General features: G+C 38.6%; 2 protein-coding genes across 5 annotated transcripts; one reads left to right on the top strand and one right to left on the bottom strand.

The window, feature by feature from the left end:
- Window positions 1-5694: 5694 nt before the first annotated feature.
- On the bottom strand, window positions 5695-16371 carry gpat3 (glycerol-3-phosphate acyltransferase 3). Of its 4 annotated transcripts, none has more exons than XM_058415692.1 (13): window positions 16191-16371; window positions 13911-14105; window positions 13221-13287; window positions 11722-12016; window positions 10660-10734; window positions 10420-10509; window positions 10239-10332; window positions 9187-9302; window positions 8964-9019; window positions 7547-7632; window positions 7311-7439; window positions 7151-7230; window positions 5695-6727 (listed from the first exon to the last, which is right to left on the bottom strand). In XM_058415692.1, exons 2-13 carry the CDS (start codon window positions 14055-14057, stop codon window positions 6637-6639), a joined length of 1326 nt encoding a protein of 441 aa, XP_058271675.1. In that variant the 5' UTR covers window positions 14058-14105; window positions 16191-16371; the 3' UTR covers window positions 5695-6636. The 4 variants fall into 4 exon arrangements, with proteins under 4 accessions (XP_058271675.1, XP_058271677.1, XP_058271678.1 ...); XM_058415694.1 differs by having other exon boundaries at window positions 14016-14105; XM_058415695.1 differs by lacking the exon at window positions 16191-16371 and adding an exon at window positions 15953-16167 and having other exon boundaries at window positions 14016-14105.
- Window positions 16372-18280: 1909 nt separating this feature from the next.
- Window positions 18281-22857, top strand: abraxas1 (abraxas 1, BRCA1 A complex subunit). Its single transcript, XM_058414815.1, has 9 exons — window positions 18281-18564; window positions 19251-19341; window positions 19486-19522; window positions 19610-19676; window positions 20402-20598; window positions 20695-20814; window positions 21473-21557; window positions 21641-21755; window positions 22019-22857. Exons 1-9 carry the CDS (start codon window positions 18478-18480, stop codon window positions 22405-22407), a joined length of 1188 nt encoding a protein of 395 aa, XP_058270798.1. The 5' UTR covers window positions 18281-18477; the 3' UTR covers window positions 22408-22857.
- Window positions 22858-23738: the final 881 nt, after the last annotated feature.

Genomic DNA, 23738 nt, shown 5'->3' with positions numbered 1-23738 from the left:
GAACCTACATGGACAGCCTGGAGATACATAAGATTGCTGTGAAAAGAACTGTTTAGAGACCATGGAGTGCAGTTTTCAGTGAACATTTGATAAAGTGAACAAAGACAGACTTCATACTGATGCTCATATTCATAAGTTGCCCGAAAGCCCCTGGTTACACAATTTCACTTGACTATATTGTGTACAATGAGTGTGGTTCCTCTCAAGGTTTCTTAAACTTCATAATACATATTGTTAATGTTTATATTCCTTATATTTAGGATTCAACAGCACTATGCCCAATCTGTAGCTAATTATAACTAATAGATAGCCTTTTATCTTATCTTAGAGAAGTTTTGGATGCCTTTTATCTTATCTTCGAGAAGTAGAGTGTAACTGGATGTGATGTGGATGATAATAATAATAAATTCTATAAAATAGATGAAGATTTAGTTAGTTAGTATTTATGGAAAAGGGTTTGTGGTTTAGTGATACAGACATGTGTTACTCATTAGCTACCTTTATTGCATGTGTGGTTCAGGGGAAATTGTGTACATTGTGTGCAAATCTAGGAATTATTCTCTGAAATCCTAAGGATAAATGACATAAACACTTCTAAGTGCTTTTCATCCCTAGTGTTTTCTGGTCTCGATCCTCCAGCTCTCACTAAGTCTTTAATTAAAACGGTGGCCTCAGAGCACTTGATAACGCTGTGGCTCATTTTATCGACCGGTGCAAGGGTGACTGGAAAAAATGGCCTATTTCCCATTGTTGTAAAATGTCTTGACAATAAAATCACACTGTTTGGCTGAGAAACAATAGGGTGTGTGTGTGTGTGTGTGTGTTCACAGTTCTAATTCTGAAATGCTATATTGTGCATTTACACTTCTAATGAACTGAACCTGTTATTGGGCCCCACATAGAAATTTTAAGGGTTCTCACACAAAACCGAAGAACTTTTAGAACATCTAAAGAACGCTTTATGGTACTACAATGTGCTGGCAATATTTCCTAAGTGTGCAGCTTTCAAAAGGCACCTAAAACCTTTTCTTACTGCCAAGAAGTGGCACTGTGTCGGAGAGAGTTAAACACTTACAGTCCCACATTATCATATAGTTATTCATCCTAAAGCATATTTACCAGCTCTTATACATTATTCAGTGACTACACTGCTTACTGAATCCTTGAATCATTCAAATTCTTTGCATAATTCAAAAAGGGGCTCTACTTGGAATCCTTTCTGATAGGGAAACACTACATAGAACCTTAAATGGTTCCTCCAGAGAGTTTAAATTTTCTAAGTAGATTTATTTACAAGAATGTAAATCATGTGGGTTTGGCCTGCTTTTTTTTTTTTTTTAAAGGACCTATATAGAGAGAGTCTAAATCTAACTATCTTTCCGTCTATTTTCTCTACGACTTACAGTATCATTCACAGGTTCAAAGGGAATCTGGAGTCTATCCCAAGGGACTCTGGGCACGAGGCAGGGGTCACCACAAACGGAGTGCCAAGCCACTGCAGGGCACAATCGCATACACACTCACACACCCATTCACACACTACAGACAAGCTAGAGATGCCGGTCAGCTTGCAGTGCATGTCTTTAGACTGAGGGAGGAAACCAGAGAACCTGGAGGAAACTGCCAAAGCAAAAGGTAAACATGCAAACTACTGTATGTGCACAAAAGGCAGTGGTGGGAATCGAGCCTCCAACCCTGGAGGTGTATAAATAATGCATTTAAAGAGAGATTGTAAATGATGGAATATCAGGAAAAGGAGGTTATAAATCTTTCATTTATTCTGCACATCAAAAAAACAGAAAATAGGAAGTAACTGCTTGGAACTACAGTTGTACGTGGGGAAATGCAGAAAAGTCAAACTATACACACCATAGAATTGGTCTAAGGAAGCATTTGAGCCAAATGTTTGGATTTATTGCTCTTATGTGTATTACCTAATTCACAAAGAATCTGAAAAAAGAGTAAAATGCATAAGTAGATTAGTTAAGGCTGAAAACGCAAGAATAGTATTAGTGTAACCTGGACTACAATCTCCATTTAAACATGCTGATGATTCATTGTGATTCTTTCAAGATTCCTTTCAGAAATTAAGCCAATGTGTCAGTGACGTCCTTTAGTGAACACTTGAGCATGCACTAATTCCCTCAAGGTGATGAATTTAATAGGGTAGTGTTAGTGCACAATTAAATATTAAGACCTATCAAGGAATGTGTGTGTGGCTATGTGCTTGTGTGTGTGTGTGTGTGTGCGTGCGCTGAGATTTCACTCCCTATCGATTTGTCCCTGAGAGACACCGTCTCTCGTCCCTTCACCATGTCCTGCATTAAGTGCAGAAGGTCCACGTGGCTCACAGAAAGGATCATGGAAGAATGTATTTAAAAAGCATTTCCCTCTCACTAATGGCGGCTGTAGGGCAGAGCCAGGGTCATTTAGCCTCTCGATTAGGTAAAGCACTCAGTCTTGGGCTTAAAATGATGTTCGGCTTGAACTCCATTCTCCGGGAAAATGATCTAATTCAGCGGTTTATTCATATTTACTGAGTGTACCGGCATTACATTTGTATAGATCAAACAGATGCGGAGAAAATCTAATCAAAATCTCCCAGACATGATGGCCAATCATATAGATTATAGAGTCTCTCGTGCATGGAGCAGAACCTTCAGGGGTCACACACATGCTTCGTTTTTTATGATGTCTTTCTAAAAAATCTATCTGAATCACATTAAATTGGATATAAAGATGTGCAGACACATACATCACAGTAAATGGTGTGGCGGAGCATCGAGGTGCACGATCCCACCTCAACAATCAGGTTATAAAACCGGCTTCAGGAGCCGATTAATAATTCACAATCCTGTTAGCAGAGAACAAACATTTCTGCTCAAACAATTTAAGGGTGCAGGATTGTTATTAAAGCCCAAGGATGGAGGGAGGATAGAGAAACCAGAACGTGAGGTGCTGAGGAAGAAGAGAGAGAGGAAAGCTGTGAAATCTTAAGCTCTGTGCTAAAGAAGAGCTCGCTGCTATTTCACACTCGCTGCTTTCTTTATTAAAGTGCCGTCACAGTAAACACGACGCATTCATCCCTCAACCTCCTTCTTCTCTGTGTGTGTATGTGTGTTTATATTTTGGCAAGGATTACATTTTCCCAAAAGGATAGGAATAGCTGACAGTTTTGACCTTTTTGCGGACTGATTCTCACAAAGATACCTGCTTAAATATATTATATATATAAAAAAAATAGTTACATTTATGGTTAGATTAGTTTAGCCCTCATAAGAAGACATATACAGTGTGTGTGTGTGTGTGTGTGTGTGTGCATGTGAAGATTCTCTATCTCAGGGCCAGAAAACTTTCCAAGTTATTTTGGCCAAAGGCTGCTCCAAATCATTAGTCTCTAATGAGTTTATAACGGCAGGCGTCGAAATTGAGCTGTGTGTTAAACGAGTCACTAATATTGCAATCAGTAAGTCAATGATGCTCTTATCATCATTAGCACTGAATGACACCAGACGTCTTGGAAAAAAAACGTGTCAACTAAATCTTTGGAGTCAGTGTGGTAAGCCCATATTCACGCTGGAAGCCATGTGATGCAACAAAGCGGTTGAAATTTATTCACTTTCAGCGAGAGCTGCTGATTTCTGGTGACCAGCTTTGCCAGTTCTTTACTGGGGAAAGTAGCTATTGTGTGCTCAATATGTCCCAATATGACTTCATAGATTCATTTGCATATTTATTGGATTGACATGTTTGATGAAGATATTCTGAAAACAATAGAATAGAATTGAATAGAAATGAATAGAGGGTATTCCCTGCACTTTTCTCCCCAATTTGCCAATTCCTGACCAGTTCCCAGCTCTCCCCATCAAACTAGCTAGTGTTGCTTTGATTGACAGCGGAAAGAGAGCATGCCATCTCTCCCACCAAGAGAACATGGCCAATTTTGCTCCCTTGGCTCTCAGCCATTGATGGCTACGGTGTCACCAGGCTCAAACTTGCAATCTCATGACTATAGGGTGAAAGTATTTCTCTTGCACAGAAGTATCAGAACAGAAACTAATAGATTACATCTTATTTCTTACAGATTGGTCATCTTAGGTGATCGCACCACAAACTAACTGACCACAACATTACAATATTCTACAGATTCTAGGAAGAACATAAACAAAATATATTACAATGTATTACATTTTCTCATCACATTATATATTTACATCATGTAAAGCAAATAACTAAGAAATTTGCAGGCGGACAAACAATGCTGATCGGTGATTAGTTGGTAGTGGGAACGCTGGAGTTGAATCACTAACGTCTGCTTGAACATTCAGATTTGTTTCCTAGACTCTTTAAGTGTCAAAAAAATAGCCGTATCCAGCTAGAACATCTCTAATTTGGCAGCACTACTGTTGACCACATGAAAAGGGTTTTAGCAAGTGGGCGGGGTAACAGTGGAACAAAGATGAGTCAAATTTAACCCAGTTATCTATGGGAGTGATGGACAGTAGTATATTTCTTTTGAAACATGTTTTTGGTTACACATAAACATTCCTATTTCTGTGGTTTAGTTTTGGTACATTATCCACTGTCAAAACTACTGACGTGTGCACAGAGGTTAATTTAATACAAAAAGAGGTCAGTGATGCACTGTAAATACCACAGACACTGTTTAACATGTTTAAGCTTTTATTTAGCTTAGGAATACGACAGCTTGTTCGCATTTTTTTAAACTGACCAACAATAATTACTTGTGAGCACAATTTTGCTTCAGATTCTTTTAAACACAGACATATACAGGCTATTTTTCATTGGATGAAATTTTTATAATACTTGGCAAAGCATCATGTGTATGGTTAGCCTGTATGGTTCATCATTTAAAGGATAAATTGGAAATTATATACCATGCTTATGCTTTATACATCAAGTTATATCTCTCCATATCTAGCCAGTTACAATGACCCAGGTTCAGAGATAAACTTTTTTTTTTTATCTTATATCTAATTGTACAACTGGAAAGGGACTTAAATTGCACATCCGTATGGATTTAACACAGTCATCTATAAACCTGGACAAAATGACATCACCTTGATAAGAATAACAGGTCCATACTTCTACAGCGTCAGACTCAGGATGGGAATGTAGCCTAAAGTTTGAAGTCAGCGCTAAAAGTTAACTTCTGGATTATAATACAAAAACTAATGCAACAAACATCAGCATTATGAAGGAATGAGCTAGTTGACATGGCAGTATTTACAAGATTGAAAGTCAGCGTCTTCCCTTGTGCAGTGGATATCAGGCTATAATAATCCTTTATTACTTATTATAGGTTTACATATATAAAATGTCATTAGATCTTATTTATTTATTTGTTTTGGGCTAAATCTACTTCCTCGTATTTGTATTGTGTTGAGCAAGTTGGCACAAAAATTCCATTAGGATCAGTAAAATTTTCTTATCTTATTGTATTGCTATGTTATTAGATTTGGATAAAATTGACTTTCTGGTGAATAAATATTTTCTAAGAGCAAAGCTTTTCTTTTCTTAGCATCAAGCATCAATAAAGCATAATTATTAGTGCCAAGAAGTGTGGACACTTTCCTTTCTTGGTTTAGAGCGACCTCTAGTGGTGCAGTAGAGTCGAGCAGGACCATGAAAACAAAGCACTTCAACTTGTGTTAAGAAAAGGAAAAAAAGTGATCACAGGGTAGATGTATTTATTACATAAGCTTTATAAAATGCTCTGGGAAAAACACCACCACAAGAAATTCAAACATTTCACAGAAGTCCGTGAAAGAATTTTTCCGTGAAAAGAAGAGTTTGTGTGAATATCAGAGAGCAGTATTTCAGACAGGATGCAGTGAATTTAAAATCAATAAGAAAATACAAAGTGCTCTAAAAACAAAAATCACATTCAGTATTAAAGAAATGACATGTACATACAACCATAAATGGATTTTTTAAAAAAGTGGATGGAGGATGTGATGTAATGGAACTGCTGACAAACCACAGTGAAATAGCAAGAATTAAACATGGTAAGTGCACTTATAAGAAAATACAGGTAACCCCAACAAATCAAATCAAGTAGCAAAAAAAAAGCAAACATTCCTTGTGCAAGTTTGTCTCTCAAAGCCCAATACAGATGTGCTGATGTGGTTTGGTGTTTTAGACTTGGTTCATATCTCTCTGGTGACTGAAATTGTTTCACAAAATCTAAGTAACAGAATAACATTACTTTAACATAAAATCTATTTAACCTTGTTTAATCAGTAAGGCACTACACACAGTTTCCAATGGAAAATACAAGCATTTATGAATTGATGTTTCCACTGGGTTTCTGCATCTACAAAAAAGGGTTAAAACATGATCACCACCAGTGTGTAAATTGCTGCTAATTCGGAGCAACTATATGCAAGTCTATGTGGGAAAACTGCATATGACTTATGTCTGAAGTGATACTTTTAAAAACATACAGAGTAGATACAGAGAATTGACCTGATATGATCAGACATCTTGAATAAAATCCCAGTCATGGGGTTATAAAAGGCTATAAAAAGGACTATTTGACATTGATCCTATCTAACGGTCAACTCAGGTTCACTCTGAGTCCAGAGAATATCGACATTAACGGATGTGTGACTTTCAGTCCTGTCCTACAATCATACTGCTGTACATCTTCTGTTGCTCCTCTTTAAATGACTGCTTCACCTTCTCTCGCTTCAAGCCTCCGTCCCTGCAACACAACCCACACAAGATTTAAAGCAAGACTTCAGCAAACAAAAAAGAAGAAAAAGAAGATAGAAGCTTCCCATTCTTATGTAACCTAGTTTCAGGAACCACCCGAATCCCAAAATACACACTCATTATTATATGAATAAACATTTATAGAGTGACTAGTTAGTATTCGTGTGCAGGGTCCAATAATAAAGTATAACTATTTGTGGGTTAATGTTATCTGTCTGCTGTCAGCCGAATAACATAACTGGTTCATAAATGTACATTTTGTAATGCTTGAAAATATTAGAATGACCAAGCACACAGTACTTAAAATGATATTCTGAGCACCCCAATAAGTAGCCAGACCATTTATAACACTGTGCCATTGCATTGTCGTCCCTTCATTATTATTCTGTAGAGGGAATAAATGTAGTCTCACCAGAATAGATCCACGAGTCCCCCCTGCAGTGCTATAGCTGATTTTACTCTGTTGGCAAAGTGTACAGCATCCTCTCCTTCCTAATAAAAGAGACAATCAAAACAGAATGTTTTATAAGGATCCAAGCGCTTATTACCATGAAAGCACTGGTCTCTCCTACCTGTCGAGTCATAGGTGGAAGGTACCAGACGTTACACACTATGGCCCAGCTGGTCATCATCCTGAGGAGGTAGCTCACCATGTTGTACTTTGCACTGTTCCAGAAAGCATCTCCAAACTGGGGGTCATACTGAGAGAGAGGGACAGGGGACAGGACAGAGAGAGATGTGAACATAATGGCATCAGTAACATGGTGTCAGTTTAATCTATTAACAAAAGATGTATGACTGCAATTACCTTTATTGCTACAGGATAAATTGTGCCTCCAATTTCAAAACTTCCCTTTTTAAACATCATGACAGAGGTGTTATTGATGCAAGTTCCTGTTATGAGGGGGGAAAAATAGGTCTAGCACAGACTTCACAGAAGCATTAACAAAATAATTTGTGGCGTTTATGAAATTCTTGATATTTAGAAAAAAATTTCATGTCTTATGTTTCGCTCCTGAATTTGGGTAAATTCACATACAAGAAGCATAACTAGTGTGAATCTGACTGGGTTCAAATCATATAACTGGCATGGAGCTACTGCATTAATGGAAGATTTAGCATATACAACAATTTTTAAGCATTCTTTTACTATTTAGCTATAATTTTGTCATTTTCATCTATCTGTGAGCTTTACCATTTATTTGAGTTTTGTAGAGGTCACTAAATTTATAAAAATAAACATGCTGATTTTTTTCCAACTTATGCACGTTTAGAAAGAAAACGTAAACTAGTATGGTTTGTCCATAGTATAACCTTGACTTTGGCCCTTGTACCAGTCACTTCATTACACATCAACTTCAATGTTCACTTGCAGCTTAATATATCCCACCCCTTGCCAGTGAAATGATATAATCAATGTTATTCTTTATACGTGCCAGTGGTTATAATGTTATGCTTGGTGTAGTTTGCTGATACGCTCCAGTTTAAGATATTAATATAGCTGATTTCGTTCCACTCTTCTTACTCTTGAGTCCAGGTTGCATGGACGCTATAAACTTCCTTTACTTGTTAGCTGCAATGGCCATAACTCCAGTGCAAAACAAAAAAAGCCTGCGTCAATTAAAGACAGCACTGTCCCACTTATAATACTTGAGGCAAAGAATTTACTGTTTACTCATCTGTATTACCTCAAAGGTTCATTTATTTTCTCCCGACTATGCAGTCCTTCAGAGCAAGAAGTCAGACCTTATTACCATTTTTTAGCCTTTGATATACAGAACAATTCAGTAATGCGGCCAACTCCAACCCAAATTAATGCTCTTGGGAAAAGGTTTCCAAGCTTTTCCGTTCAGGTAGAAATGCTGAAGCAGCAGTTCTGAATAAAGCAGCCACCTGCAATTACTGCACTATAAAGCTGCTCTAATCGATCTTTAAAAAAAAAAACCTTTGGCCAAACTGTCTTTATAGACTGCTGACTATAAGTAAAATAGATGCTCTGAGGACAGAAAATGGTCATTCTGACTGTCCTGGACTCTGTAATCATCAACTAACAATTCAACACTGTCCGGTTCAGCTGTAATAACCCAACAGTAAAGGCTGTCAATTCCAGCAAAACATCAGTATTCACTGTCATCCCCAGCTTGAAGACTTTTTTTCTTCACTGAAATGAATTCAAAATCAGGTCATTAAAGGTGGTCATGGTCATACTGTATATGGGTCTTTACCCTCTGGGAAGATAAGAATAGGCAGCTTGGTTTTGTCAGCAACATGATTTCTCAATCTGCAGCACAAAAAGGAACAGAATTTGTTAAAAAATATCTTGTTGGTTCATGTGAGTTCATCATTAACAGGTCATATTACAGCAATAAAACATTTGCATTCTATCTATAAACACTGCATGCAGGTAAATCCTGAACTTGACTGCATAAGCATGATTTGATTTGTCACCTTCTGGCCACTGCATGGCGGTCCTTCATCTCTGACCTCTCAAACCACACGTGTGGGCAGGATCGTGCCATCGCCCTCTGAATGACCCCCATCATTCCACCATGAACCTGACCTACCTATAGACAGAAAAGATAACAGAAGCCTTCACACATTGCTCGATATCTGCTTGATTCAGCAGGTTTTATATACTCCTGCCCCTGAAACCAAAAAGTCCTGTTTCCTAAAACCAAGTTCTGTTCCCGTCACAAAGTTAACGTTCATGTCTTTAAACATATAAGCTCATTTCTCTGTCTTGCATATATGGCAATTACCATAGTCCTTTATCCAGAGTGACTAACAGAAGTCATCAGTCATCAGTGTCTTTTTTTTGCTTAAAAACTCATCATAAGTCAGACTGGCCCACAATCCTCTGTTCTCATGCTGAATCTTACCAGGGCTTTCTCTTGTAACAAGGCCTGTAAGCTCCTAATATTTCCATTTAAAAGCCCTCACCCACGGCTTCTGGTTGGAGCGTGTGGTGACGGTCACATCATCGTTGCACTTCCAGATGTAGCCGGTCACTTCTTGAATCAACTCAATACTTCCATCACTCGGAAGGCTACAAGCTCCTGGGTACATCCTTAGGGCTACAAGCCATATAGCTGTCACAATCATGTCTACAATCTCCTGTTCACATCCTTATGACTAAGCTTCTACTCATATCCTGAGGCCTACATTAGCTCCAGTCACGAGGTCTACGAGCCTGCAAGCTCCAAATCTGGCCATGATGAAGCTCATAAGCTTGCTCATCTACCATTGTAAGGTCTACAAGTACCTGTTCTGCCATTCACAGACTAAAAAGCCCCTATTATGGCCTCACAAGACCAACAAGTACTTGCTCATTTTCTAAAGCCTACAAGCACACTTGAGGCCTACAAGTGCCTGCTTCCATTATGAGACCTACACACTCCTGTTTTCGTTCTGAGGTCCTACAAGCCACACATCTGCTATGGTAAAATTAGTAGTGCTGATACCAAATAGGATTAAAACCCGGTGAAATCCCTTAGCCCTACCATGGCATAACATCCATCATTCGCCAAAATTACAATGTCGATTGGAGAGGTGTGGTTTGCTACACAAATTCCCCCTTTCTTCGGACGATTTTCTCTGCAATAATAAACATACATTACATCAGAATTTAGTATGAATGTGACTGAATAAATGATAGAAAAGGGGATTAAAACAGTCACGCACTTATTGTGGTAGCGGATGGTGGCTGACAGTCCTCTGGCACAGATCCTGTAGCATGTAATGTGAATCAGATCACTGATCCAGTCTTTCACACTAAAGCAGAAAAATTTTACTATTAACACACACACTCTAATTTCACAGAAACCTAACTGTCCTGTCAAGGAGCTGGTTGCTGATCATCTGTTTAAAACATTGTTCATGGACAATAAACATATTGTTTATGTTATCTAACCAAAAAATTACCTGCTGCTGGGTAGCAGACCTACAAGCGATGTGCCAATCACCAGCCAACTCAGTCCAATAACAGCCAAGGTCACCCTGTACATTTACAAAATGCAGTGTTAAAGAAGAAACTGAACTTTGCAAAAAAAAAAAAAAAAGACAGAGATTTGATTAAATGTCTGCTGAAGTAGTGCATAACTAACTGAGACGTAACTTAAAATATAGAGTTTTTAGCCATCACAGTTGTGCATTAATATTTTCACTCAGTAAGATGTACACTAAAGAATAATATGTACATTTTGATAAAAAAAAAAAAAAAAAACATGAAAATTTCTGGGGGGATTTCCTCAGTCCAAACAACAAAGTGCATGAACTAGCAACAAGGCAGTGAGCTAAAAATAATGACAATTTTGCTGTCCATTCGGCTGCTCCCTGTTCTGGGACGCCACAGATCATCTGGTCTGCATGTTTGTTTTGGCACAGATTATACGTTGGATGCCCTTCCTGATACAACCCTCCATTTTTTTTAATCCAGGCTTGGGAGTTGACCCCTCAGCGGCTGGGTTAGTTCTCTGCCCAGGAATCGAACCAAGGAGGTGGCAATGAGAGCGTGGGATCCTGCCGCTGGACCACCAGGGGACTGCAGCTAAAATTAATAGTAATATATTATAGTAATTTTAAAGTTTAAGATGTATTTGCCTTCTGAAAAGCAAACTTTGGCCAGTGTTATAGATTTAACAATGTGTCTGTATGTTAAACTAGATACTTTATTGATTCAGGAGTGTGTGCACATGTGGTGAAATCAGGGTGGAGGACACCTTCCTGACTTTCAGAGTAGGAAAGGGTGTTTTCACTGGGTGTAGGGGTGTAATGGTTCATTAATTCCTAATGTAGAGAAAGGGCAGGGGCAATCAGAGATCACTAACATTTCAACATGTTTCAGTTAATAAAATGGACAATTCCTTAGTGTCCTGTCATGAATATCAAATGTTATATTGGTTACTATTTGGTGTACTAAGTAGGGTCTGATGTGGGATATATTAAAAGAATATTGCAGTGGCTTTTCAGTAACAGGATCCTCACCTGAGTGGCAGGAGGATACAATAGCGGATGAATACGCCCAGACCCCATATGATGGTGAGTCGCACGCTGATGAAGTGGAAGTTGTTGTTGGTACGAGTCAGAAGGTTCCAGGAGGCCAGCTCTTCGGATGTGAATCGCTGAGTGACTTCGTCCTCCATGATGCACTCAACACCCTTCTTGCAAAAATAAAAGACATCAGAGAGTGTAAAGTCACCTCCATTTAGAGGTTTTGGATGAGAACGCCGCAGGTCCTCAATCTCTTCTTCCATAGAGCCATCATTCCTCTGGATAATTCCTGAAATGACCGGCAATCCTTAGAACCCCGCTCAGAAAACAAAATGAACAGACCAAAAACTTCATAGGAGCATGAAGGTGCATGAGCCACCTATTTAGCACAAACTTCAAATAATAAACAAGCCATATCTGGTATACTAAATTTGGGGTAAAGAGCGCATTAATTGAGTAGTTTAAAGATATTATAATAATGTAAGGAAAGATAAGGGAGGTCACACATGGGATATTAAGAAATGAATGAGAACTGTCATGCGGCCTTTTGATCTCATGTAGTTCTGTTATACAGTTCCCTTCCTGCTCTGCACACCAAATAATATTGGTTGGCTACAATATATACTCCATACAAGCATTTTAATTCAAATAACAGCCAACTTTCTAGTACTTATACTCATCAATAAATGTAGCAGATATGTGAATTTAAAGACTTATTGTCAGCGCTGACAAATTCAATCACTGAAAGTTTTGTAAGTATTTCTTAGAACTACATGTGTCGCGCAACACAGCATCCTCTAATGAAATGAGATGAGATGATCAGCGTGTTTCTCAAGCTGGTTAAAGTTCAACTAAACTTATGAAATCACTGACTTGCTGCAACATTGCCTTTGTTTGGTGTGGACTATTTCCAACAAACAAGAAAGAAATGATGGTATCCTAATATATAGACGCCACATGTATAGTTTCATAATATAAAATTGTTACGAGTTTAAAATGAACAACAAGCTCCAAATGAAAAATGTGCATGATTTCTATGAGCCTGTGGAATCCAGCAAAACAGTTGCAGGAGCTGGTTTATACTTTCAAAACACTAGAGATGTTTCGGAAACACTCAAACCAGCCTATCTGGTGCCGACAACCATGCCACGGTTAAAGCCGAAGAGTTTCATGTAAACATTAACTATTTGACTTGTATTTGCATAATTTTATGTACTGTGCTGCTGCCACATGACTGGCTGATTAGAAATACTGTACATGAATGAGCAAATGTACAGGTGTTCCTATTAAAATGGACAGTGAGAGTACATACACATAATTTATGCCGTTAATTTGCCAATTATGTGGCAGCAGCACAATGTATAAAATTATTCCGTTATCCACAAAAAAAAATAAAAAAAAATGTAGTGTTTCCCCCAGAGGCACAACTGTCATGAGAAAAAAACCTGAGTGTTCTTAGGTTTTATTTGTTTTGCAAGTATAAACAGTCTCACCATTGGGGAGATGTGCTGGCAGTTCAAGCTGTTCCTTTTGCCCTCTCTGGATCCTCCGAGTGGCCCACTGCCCACAAAACAAGTTTATTTTTGTGCGACCTTTAACAAACATCCTCACACACCGGGTATAGCTTATTACATCAGACATAGGACACATGCATACAGATATACTTCAAGAAATGCTTCATTTGACAAAATACTGATATTACACCGTTTTCTTGTTACTTAAATGTGTTTGATACAATAGTTGATTACCTGTCTGATTCAATGGAATTTCTGCTAAGTAATAAAAATCTTAAATGTTTTTGAGTAAATTTGCATTATGCATTACTTTAGTGATGTCACAGACATACTTAACACACAGTAGGACTTCCTGTCTTATATAAACATGAACTAAACTTGCATTTTTCTAAGCTTTTGTCATTTAGCATTGAAGTCATCTGAAGCTTATATTGAGATTTCGGGTATTTATTCTTGGTAAAGATTTTGGCTGAGATAGACATACAAGCAACCATCAATCACCCAGCATGTCCTGGCTGACTACATCTGGGGTAAAGGGGATGGTGTGAACATTTTTATTTTAGGCTGAACTAAAAGGTCTAGAGTTATATTGGATCTACTAAGAAACAGCAGCATGTTGTATGCACATCTGACTCAATTTGTTCAGCCCTGAGATGTGCTCAGCTTTACCTCTAGTGTTTTGACAAGCACTTTAATGTAGACATCAGTGAAGCCCAGTGAGACCCCAAACATAGCAGGGAACACGATGAGTCCCATGAGTACACACAACCACACCTGGAGGATCCCCAACATCACATCCCAGCATGTGGCCTCCATTTTACTCCAGGCTCCAGCCAGTGGTGGAGCACGCTGGGGTCAGCTGGCCTACACAAAAGGGAGCAAACACATGACTATTTCTCTACAGTGTTTAATGTCAAGCTAATGAAACTCATAGAAGTGTGCTTTGTACTGGTCTATACAAACGTGTGTTTCTTTAAAAAATGGGACACGCGACATATAAATGTCTGCTCATCTCTGATTGTGGCATTGTGCAAATAAACTAACTCATTTCTGGGATATTCATCCCTGTTAAGAAAAATGTATTAATATTCATCATTCATGGTTAGCTTGATCCATAACTCTCAAATTGGTGTCAATTTAAACATGCTATCAATATTTACATTACTTAACTATTATAGTCAGAAATCTAACTGACTGGTCAGTGCAATTCAGTAGGGTTCAAATGTTGCTTAACTATATTGCAAAACGTTTTGGGACACCCCTCCAAACCATTGAATTCAGGTGTTTTTCAGGGGTTGGGCTCGGCCCCTTAGTTCCAGTGAAAGGAACTCTTAATGCTTCAGCATACCAAGACATTTTGGACAATTTCATGCTCCCAACTTTGTGGGAACAGTTTGGGGATGACCCCTTCCTGTTCCACCATGACGCACCAGTGCACAAAGCAAGGTCCATAAAGACATGGATGAGCGAGTTTGGTGTGGAGGAACTTGACTGGCCAGCACAGAGTCCTGACCTCAACCTGATAGAACACCTTTGGGATGAATTAGAGCGGAGACTGCATGCCAGGCCAAATCTGGGACGTCTGCCTTTACATGCACATGAATGTAATATGGAGTTGGCCCACCCTTTGCAGCTGTAACAGCTTCAAGTCTTTGGGGAAGGCAATCCACAAGGTTTAGGAGTGTGTTTATGGGAATTTTTGACCATTCCTCTAGAAGTGCATTTTTGAGGTCAGGCACTGATGCTGGACGAAAAGGCCTGGCTCACATTCTCCACTCTAATTCATCCTAAAGGTCTTCTATCAGGTTGAGGTCAGGATTCTGTGCAGGCCACTCAAGTTCCTCCACACCAAACTCACTCATCCATGTCTTTATGGACCTTGCTCTGTGCACTGGTGCACAGTCATGTTGGAACAATTCAACTCAATTTTCAATTCAATTTATTTGTGTGGCAATGGACATTGTCTCAAAGCAGCTTTACAACAGAAGAGAAAGAGAAAGCAGAGGAAAGAAAACTAAATGACTAAAAATAATAATAAATTATTAGATTAAATTTTTAAACTATTTTATTTTATCCCTAATCAGCAAGCCTGGAACAGGAAGGGGTCATCCCCAAACTGTTCCCACAAGGTTGGGAGCATGAAATTGTCCAAAATGTCTTGGTATGTTGAGGCATTAAGAGTTCCTTTCACTGAAACTAAGGGGTCAAGCCCAACACCTGAACTCAATGATTTGCATTGGTGTCCCAAAACTTTTGGCGTCTATGTAAAGCTTAAAAACAAGCATAAATAATTACAATTAAAAATGTAAAGTAATTTTAAGTAATATTAGGGGTTTAATAATAAAGAATCTAGTTATAAACAAACAAGCAAGCAAACAATAATTAATTAATTAATTAATCAAACAACAGTACATATAAATCATCAACTAAGATAAAAACATTTTTGATTTTTAAGAGGAAATATATTAAAAACTAAAACAACACGCGTGTATAAGGTCAAGTTTAGCGATTGATAAACCATTTTAAGAGAGGCATAACTGAGGTCAAAAAGTCGAAAGGCGCTATTATTATATAATGAAATGTATTTAATTGATGTGCAGTATTATAATGATATTTAATTAATACTTAATAATAATTAGTGCATTTTTAGCAAGGATTAAAGTGATTAAAATAAGGGTGTTTAAATCTTTACAGAGCCATGTACTTCCTACCTTCAGCTAATCCCTCTTGTAAACTGAGAAGGTTAGGTGTTTTCCGACACGCCAAGATTACTACAAGCGTTTGTGAAGCGTTTATTAACATCTTGTGCATCTTATCACGATTATTAGACATTTTGCACAGTCCTCGAGTTTTATGTTGAGTTTATCAGCTGATTATACAAACCGCTAGGCTGTAAACGGCACCGTCACATGAACAACGTAAACAACGCTACAGAAAACAAGTTCATACCAAAAACTTCTCACAGTCGCCTGCCGGAAGCATTTCCATCCTTCATGCCAGATGTCTGTTTCAGCTTCGAACTCTTTTTACTCTCAGAGAGCAGGTTTCTTAAGTCTAGTCACAAAGTTCAAGTCAGACATTTCAACATTTTCAGCAACATGGTTGAAGTGAAGAGAAGAACTGAGCGCCTCCCCCTATTTCATCACTAATGGTTTCACCCATCCCACGTGCAGCCAGGTCAGGCCAGCTGGTGGAGCTGCATCATCATCGACATTCTTCTTCTTCTTATTATTATTATTGTTATTATTATCATTATCATTATTATTGTTGTTGTTATTGTTATTATTATTATTATTATTATTATTATTATTATGTTGTTGTTGTTGTTGTTGTTGTTGTTGTTGATAGATAGATAGATAGATAGATAGATAGATAGATAGATAGATAGATAGATAGATAGATAGATAGATAGATAGATAGATAGATAGATACTTTATTCATCCAAAAGGGAAATTTACAGCTTCCAGCAGTATCCACAAGCACAGGTAATAAATAAAAGGTTATTTAAATAGGTGCACTATTTAGGGTAATAATTGTTGTTCTTTGTTTTTGTTATTTAATACATTCCAGCAAGCTGTATTTTGTCCACTTAACAAAAAGAGCAAAACGAGAGAGACTGGTGAGAGCAACTGTATAGAGTTGCTATGGTTGCCTTCATTGTGTTACACGAGATGAGGAATAAAACAACTTAGGCCATGATGCTGTAGGAAAATAATCAACTGTAGGATGGTACTGGTATCCTAAACCCCTGGTATGAATTATTGTCCTATAACAACATGACCTACCATGTATTATTATTATAACATGGTACAATGTATAAACAATCAAACAAACAAAAGGTTTGCAGGCAAAATAGTAGCTATTTATTTGTTTATTTGCTGGTTTGTTTGGGGGGTACTTTGTGTAACTTTAATTGGGGTTGTATTATACTCTAGATTTTTTTTTAATTAAAATTAACACTAAAGCTGGTTTGATTGCTTAGAAGCTTTCCTCTACTGCCTCTGTTATCCATTAAAAATAAACACAAGTGAATCTAGCAGGTTAGCCATTACAAAATGATCACATTTTAATTCTAATAATAAGTTTGAACAATTGTCATGATAATTTTCACATACTATATTTACTACTCAAAGTTGATGTGTTAGAAGCAGGAAAAATGGGCAAGCATAAGGATTTGAGCAAGGGCCAAATTGTGATGGCTAGACAACTGGATCAGAGCATCTCCAAAACTGCAGCTCTTGTGGGGTGTTCCTGGTCTGCAGTGGTCAGTATCTATCAAAAGTGGTCCAAGGAAGGAACAGTGGTGAACTAGCGACAGGGTCATGGGTGGCCAAGGCTCATTGATGCACATGGGGAATGAAGGTTGGCCCGTGTGATCCGATCCAACAGACGAGCTACTGTTGCTCAAACTGCTGAAGAGGTTAATGCTGGTTCTGATAGAAAGGTGTCCGAATACACAGTTCATCACAGTTTGTTGCGTATGGGGTGGCATAGCCACAGACCAGTCAAGGTGCCCATGCTGACCCTTGTGCACCATCGAAAGTGGCAACAATGGGCATGTGAGCATTTGAACTGGACCACAGAGCAATAGCAGAAGGTTGCCTGGTCTGATGAATCATGTTTTCTTTTAAATCACGTGGATGGCTGGGTGTCACTTACCTGGGCAACACATGGCACCAAGATGCACTATGGGAAAAAGACAAGCCTTTGAGGTGTTGACTTTGCCTTCAAATTCCCCAGATATCAGTCCAATCGAGCATCTGTGGGATGTGCTGGACAAACAAGTCCGATTCATGAAGACCCCACCTTGCAACTTAGATAATTTGAAGGATCTGCTGCTTGATGTCAGATATCACAGCACACCTTCAAGGGATCTAGTGGAGTCCATGCCTCGACGGGTCAGGGCGGTTTTGGCAGCAAAAGGGGGACCAACACAATATTAGGCAGGTGATCATAATGTTATGGCTGTTTGGTGTAAGCGTGTGAATGACGAGACAGATGTTACTCCAGACCACGTGGTGGCGCGACAGCGGAATTACTGTAAACAACAATCCTCGTCTGATCGGAGAGAGCAGACAGAAACCCTAACACTGAAAAGTTTATGAAGATGTGTGATAGTAAAGCAGAGCTGTGCACCGGGAATAATGCACTATTGTTGAGTCGAAATTCGCTTAGTGTCTTTTAGGTTTAATAAACGACCAAACTCGAGATATATAGCATTAAATACGGCGGCGGTATGGAGGAATACAGCACCACTGTTAGAATATCCGGATACGTTTTAAGTTCATTAATGTTTCAACATCTGAACAGTGACTGTGATGTGGTGAGTTTCTAAACTTATTATTACGCAAAAGATCTTGATCTTAGTCAGAAATCATGAAAATAACTGACGACATATGAACTCATTTTGGGTTTTGAAAGTATCACGGCGCGTGCTGAAGTCAACATCAAGACAGTGGTTGCATGCAATTGAATGGGAAAGTTGTAATTTAGGTGCATATCCTGTGCAATAGTCATATACAGATCTAAATGGCCATTTTATTACATCATAGTAATCTCATGGTCCAAATCAGTTGATGCATTTTAAGTCACAGGACCCAAAATAGACGTGATGGTTCACATCGCGTGCCATACCATAACAGAGAGTCGGTTCAGAGTCGACTCCGAGCTCTGTAATCAGCATGGGACCCCAAAACAACAAAATCCTGTGCAATTCAATTTTATTTGTGTAGAGCTTAGAACACAAATCATCTTTTACAAAAATCTAGATGAAGATCTGTAATGAGCAAGCAGTGGCAAAAAACAAGCATGATGACATGAGTAAGAAACTTTAAGAAGGAATAGACTCAAAGGAAAACCCAGCCTCTTCTACGTGACACATGATAGCAGGATTATAAATCATTACCCTTCCAAAAAACTAACAGCAAACAGTATGAAGTGTGCTTGAATAAGCGTCCTAGGATAAAGGCCAGTGCTGAGTGTCTGTGTTTTGTCTGTTCTGTCATACAGGAAGGATTATTACTCGGCGAGAGTGTCGGAGAGGAGAAGAGCAAGATCACTGACTCGCAGACGGATCATATACAATTCGTGCACACGATAAGTAAGTCGTTTTACCACACACCTGTCTGCGTACACTAAGCTGCTTGTGTAGGTATAAATCCTATGATGGTCCATTTGTTTGGAGCTGATACAGGGTACCAAAGAAACACATGGGTTAAAGTCAGTAATTGTATTTATTTTTCAGATATTCAAAAACACATCACATGCAGGAGTACTCACAGGTATGTCGAATCTTCTCAGTACTAATCTGTATTCATGCTTTTTCAGTATTTCTTTTGTGTTATAATTCTTGCTCTTTTTTCTTGTAGCTTCTACAACAACATCTGTGAAGTGGACAAAGAGAAGATTAGGCAGGTTCTATCCAATCTCAAAGAGGTACCATGAGCATTAAACAGAGCACTTCCATAAACTTCTACACTACATGCACAACCAGGACAACACATAGGACTGGACCTTCTGGACTTTTCTGCACAGCACCCAATACTTCAGCCAGATGTTTACAGATGTATTGCATTGCATTAAATTGTACACATCTGCACTTTATTCTCACTAGTCATACTGTTTTGCCACTGATCCACATTCATATATATTCCTTTTTGCTTGTACAGGTATTTTTCTTTTATTGTGGGTTAAGTTATACTTTCATTTTACTTTTATATTTTATTTTTAACTTTATTTTATTATACTTTTTTTATTTAATTTTTCCTGTATTTTTGATACTGTATATGGTTTTCAGGGCAGAGCGGTATCTCTAATATGACATGAGTTGTTTTTGTCTTATGAACTTGCTGGTGAGGGAATAGCTGTTTACAGCTGCTATAATATAAGGGATAACAGGAACTAATGTGTTTTATAGACATTGCACAACATTAATTGTGACTGTAAATTGATAAATGTTTATATTTCTTAAATGAACAGACAAACAAATGTAAAAGGCCAATCTTTAGTTGATAAACAAATGTAATAATTGGCAAATTGCTGCGGTGTAAGAGGAATAAAACACTTTAGGGTGTGTTGATAAAGGAAAAAAACAGCTTTTTCATTATTCGTGTTCATAATTAATATAATAAGGCATCATTAACAGGTTTTCCTTCTCACAGGAGAACGTGATTGGCTGGTATCGCCAGCGGAGGAACACCAGTCAGCAAATGAGTCTAAAAGAGCAGCTGGTTCATCAGAATTTAAGGAAGTTGCTGCCGGACCAGGAACTCGTTTTCTTGCTGCTCGCGCCGTATGAGGTGACGTTGTCTCGCTCCACACACCGCCTCGAGTACACAGCCTTCATATCGAACGGCAGGTCAGGATAACACCACTGAATACTGTTATTTGTACAGTATTTGAACACGTCAAACTTGTAATATGTCTAATCTTTATGAACTTTTATGTGTTTCAGTCAGTACAGTAGTATCCCAGTCTCAGTGAGCAACCTGGGTACACTGGAGCAGCAGGATTACTGGAGAGTCTCCGCTACCTGTCCTTCTCTGAGTCACTGTCAAACCATAAAACAACACAGGTGCTTTAAAAATCGAATTATTGTCTCTTCTGGTGATTTACACAGGTTACACTAACCCCTTCATTTGCTGCCTACACAATCACAGGAAAGCAAAGCTATAACTTTAAGCAAAAGGGATTCTGACCACAGACAGTGGTGGACAGACTATAGAAGGAAAGCTCTATATGAACAAACAGGCAGCAGGGTGGCTTTACTTGTGTTTAAATAGGTGTCAGGATTTGGAGAAATAGCAGTAATGGCAGTTAGATGTGCGCATGCTTAACTTGTTATTGTAAATTTTGTCCAATAGATGGCTAAGAAATTTGTTCCATAGCCTGAAGACGACATCCCAGTTTTCTGGCAGTGCACAAAGTTGTCATTGAGATACAGCATGACTTCTTGTTTGGCGGCTTTGCTGTCAGATTTGTTGGCCCTATTACTGGCAGAATTCTTTTGATAACGTTTGTGAAGCTTACCCTGAAAATGACATGCCAAATTTGGCGATGATTGGACAACATTCAATGAACTTCAATGGTGCTAACTGTATCCCTGTGTCTCTTTATTGATTATCTTCCTTTAATTTGACTCCTCATCCTCCTTATTTAGTAATTGATTGTGTCATCATCCATAAGAAAAGTAGTTCATAACCAAGATTTCTGTTTATCTCTCTCTCACTTAGAGCCAAATTCTTCTCCTCAGAGCAGGATCTCAGAGAGGTGCAAAAAGTCAACGACATGAACGACGCTTTGTTAGATGAAATGAAGGTAACTGTTGGGAAGGTTTTCTCTGTTGTTCAGTCAGTACGCCCAGCGTTCTTCTAAACAGCGAGACCTTTTTCCTTTTCTAGAGTGCATGTGTGAGAGTGGAGAAGAGCGAGCGGCGAGTGGAGAAGCTGCAGGCCGAGATCGCCGAGCTCAGAGAGGCCGTCAGAGAGCGGAGGAAAAAACAGCAAGACAGTGATGGTAAGACCGTCTGTGCTTTTATCTGTCTTAGGTTTGAGGATTATTTCGAAATAAACAGAACTGCTGTCGTAGAAAATGACAACACCTTCTGAGTCCAGAATTCGACAGGGCTGTGGGAGGATAAAAGATAAATCCGTAGTACAGCTGCAGTGTAGAGTAGCTCACTGTAATATAGTATAATGCTGTGTGTCGCAGAGATGATGATGATTATAATCATTTTAGTAGATACTTTTTAACTCATCACAGAACTGGTTGTGTTTTAGCCAAAGAAACCTCCCCGCCTGAAGAACCCAAGGAGAACGTCCTGCTGTGTGCAGCTCTGAAAGCACTGTTCCCCAACACGACGTCGCTGCGCAGCCAGACTCTGAGTGTTAAGGGTTTCCCTGTACTGCAAATGTGCTGCACCGAGGACCACGGCATCGACGTTCCCACCAAACTGCCACTTCTGTTGCTACAGTGTGGTCACACCGAGAGGAAGAGGAGGATGAACTTAGGCTACGGACTAAAGGGGAAATTTCAGTCCCCAGGCGTTTCACGGAAAGATAAAAAGAGAAAGGTGGACACGGAGCTGAGCGAGCCACTGTCTGAAAGCGGGTCTGACACAGAGGTGGAAGTGAGCAGCCCGAACCAGAGCAACTCCCCGGTGTTTTAAAGACTTGTTTAGAGAACAAGAACTCAAACACCAATGACAGGCTGTTGTGATGAAGCAGAACCACTGTTCCCACCATGTAGTTGTTTATTTTCCTGTAACAGCACAGCCATGAGGGTTTTATTCCTCCTATACCACTGCAATTTGCCAAACATTAAATACTTTTTTTCCTGTCAGCATTTATGGTGTAGCAGCTGTAAAAAATATTGTTTTCGTATGCATTTAAGTGGGAAAAATCTCTGTTTGTTTGGGTGAATTTGTAATAATTTTACTTAAAAAAAAATTTTACACCTTCATGTTCTACTTCATGTTTAGTTTGTTCACTCGTAGCCCATGGTATGAGCTCAATGAAACACTCAGTCATCATGTGGCCTTATTCTTTTATTAAACATCAACAGGTCACAGTTCTGAAATGTTGCCTGAATAATAATGAATAAATTGTATTAAATTGTCTTTTCCATTTGAATGCATTTGTAAGTAGTGTAATGATGTGCATATGCTTATATAGATTCATTAGTCAATTCCGGATTGAAAAATCCAGCAAAATGAAGATACAAATAATAAAACAATTTTCATATTTATATCCTGGTATTTAAATACATGGGTTACTAATAGATAAAAGGTGTACTATAGCAAAAATACCAACAATGAATGCATTATTTAACTAATCTCCTGAATTCTTTCACCCTGATCATGTTTTAGTGATTTCTTTTGTGTTGCACGGGGCTTCGTACAAGATTTGGCTTTTTGAAATGTAAGTATTGGAAATCCTTCCGGTTTTCTCATCTAGTGGTGCTTAAAAGTGCTTAAATTATTAAAAATCAATTAATACAGAATCAATAAATAACTTTTGACAGAGCAGTAAGCTGCAGGCCCTCATTTTGAAGGCTACAACTCCTGTAACTGGAGGAGGAGGATGATGTTACGATGGTGTTGAATCAGTGTGTGGAAAATACTAATTTAATCCAGCGTGCCTGAAAAAGGTGGCATATAAAAATTGCCCTCCTGAAGACACGAAACATATGGAGTCTGCATAGCAGCATCCATTGGAACTCCTCTAAAGCTAAAGTTAGATTCAAGGTCAGGTAGACTGCTCAGAGCAGTGTGGGACACCTGCAGCTGAAGTCTGGAACACTGAGAAAGTTTTGGAGAAAATCAAGTTCACCCCAGGTCGGTCAATTTATCTTCACTAGAACTAAAGAGCCCAAATGACAATGCTTCACTTTTGGGCTGAGGTGAAATGCTGACTGCACCCCAGACCTGACATTAGTGCTTGATCTCAGGAATGCTCTTGTATCCTGAACAGGCACAAATACCAATATCCATACTCCTAA

This window comes from Hemibagrus wyckioides, linkage group LG18 (assembly GCF_019097595.1).
Source record: "Hemibagrus wyckioides isolate EC202008001 linkage group LG18, SWU_Hwy_1.0, whole genome shotgun sequence".
NCBI lineage: Eukaryota > Metazoa > Chordata > Actinopteri > Siluriformes > Bagridae > Hemibagrus > Hemibagrus wyckioides.
Note: the sequence above shows the minus strand (reverse complement) of the source record. Positions and strands in the feature narration are given on the sequence as shown.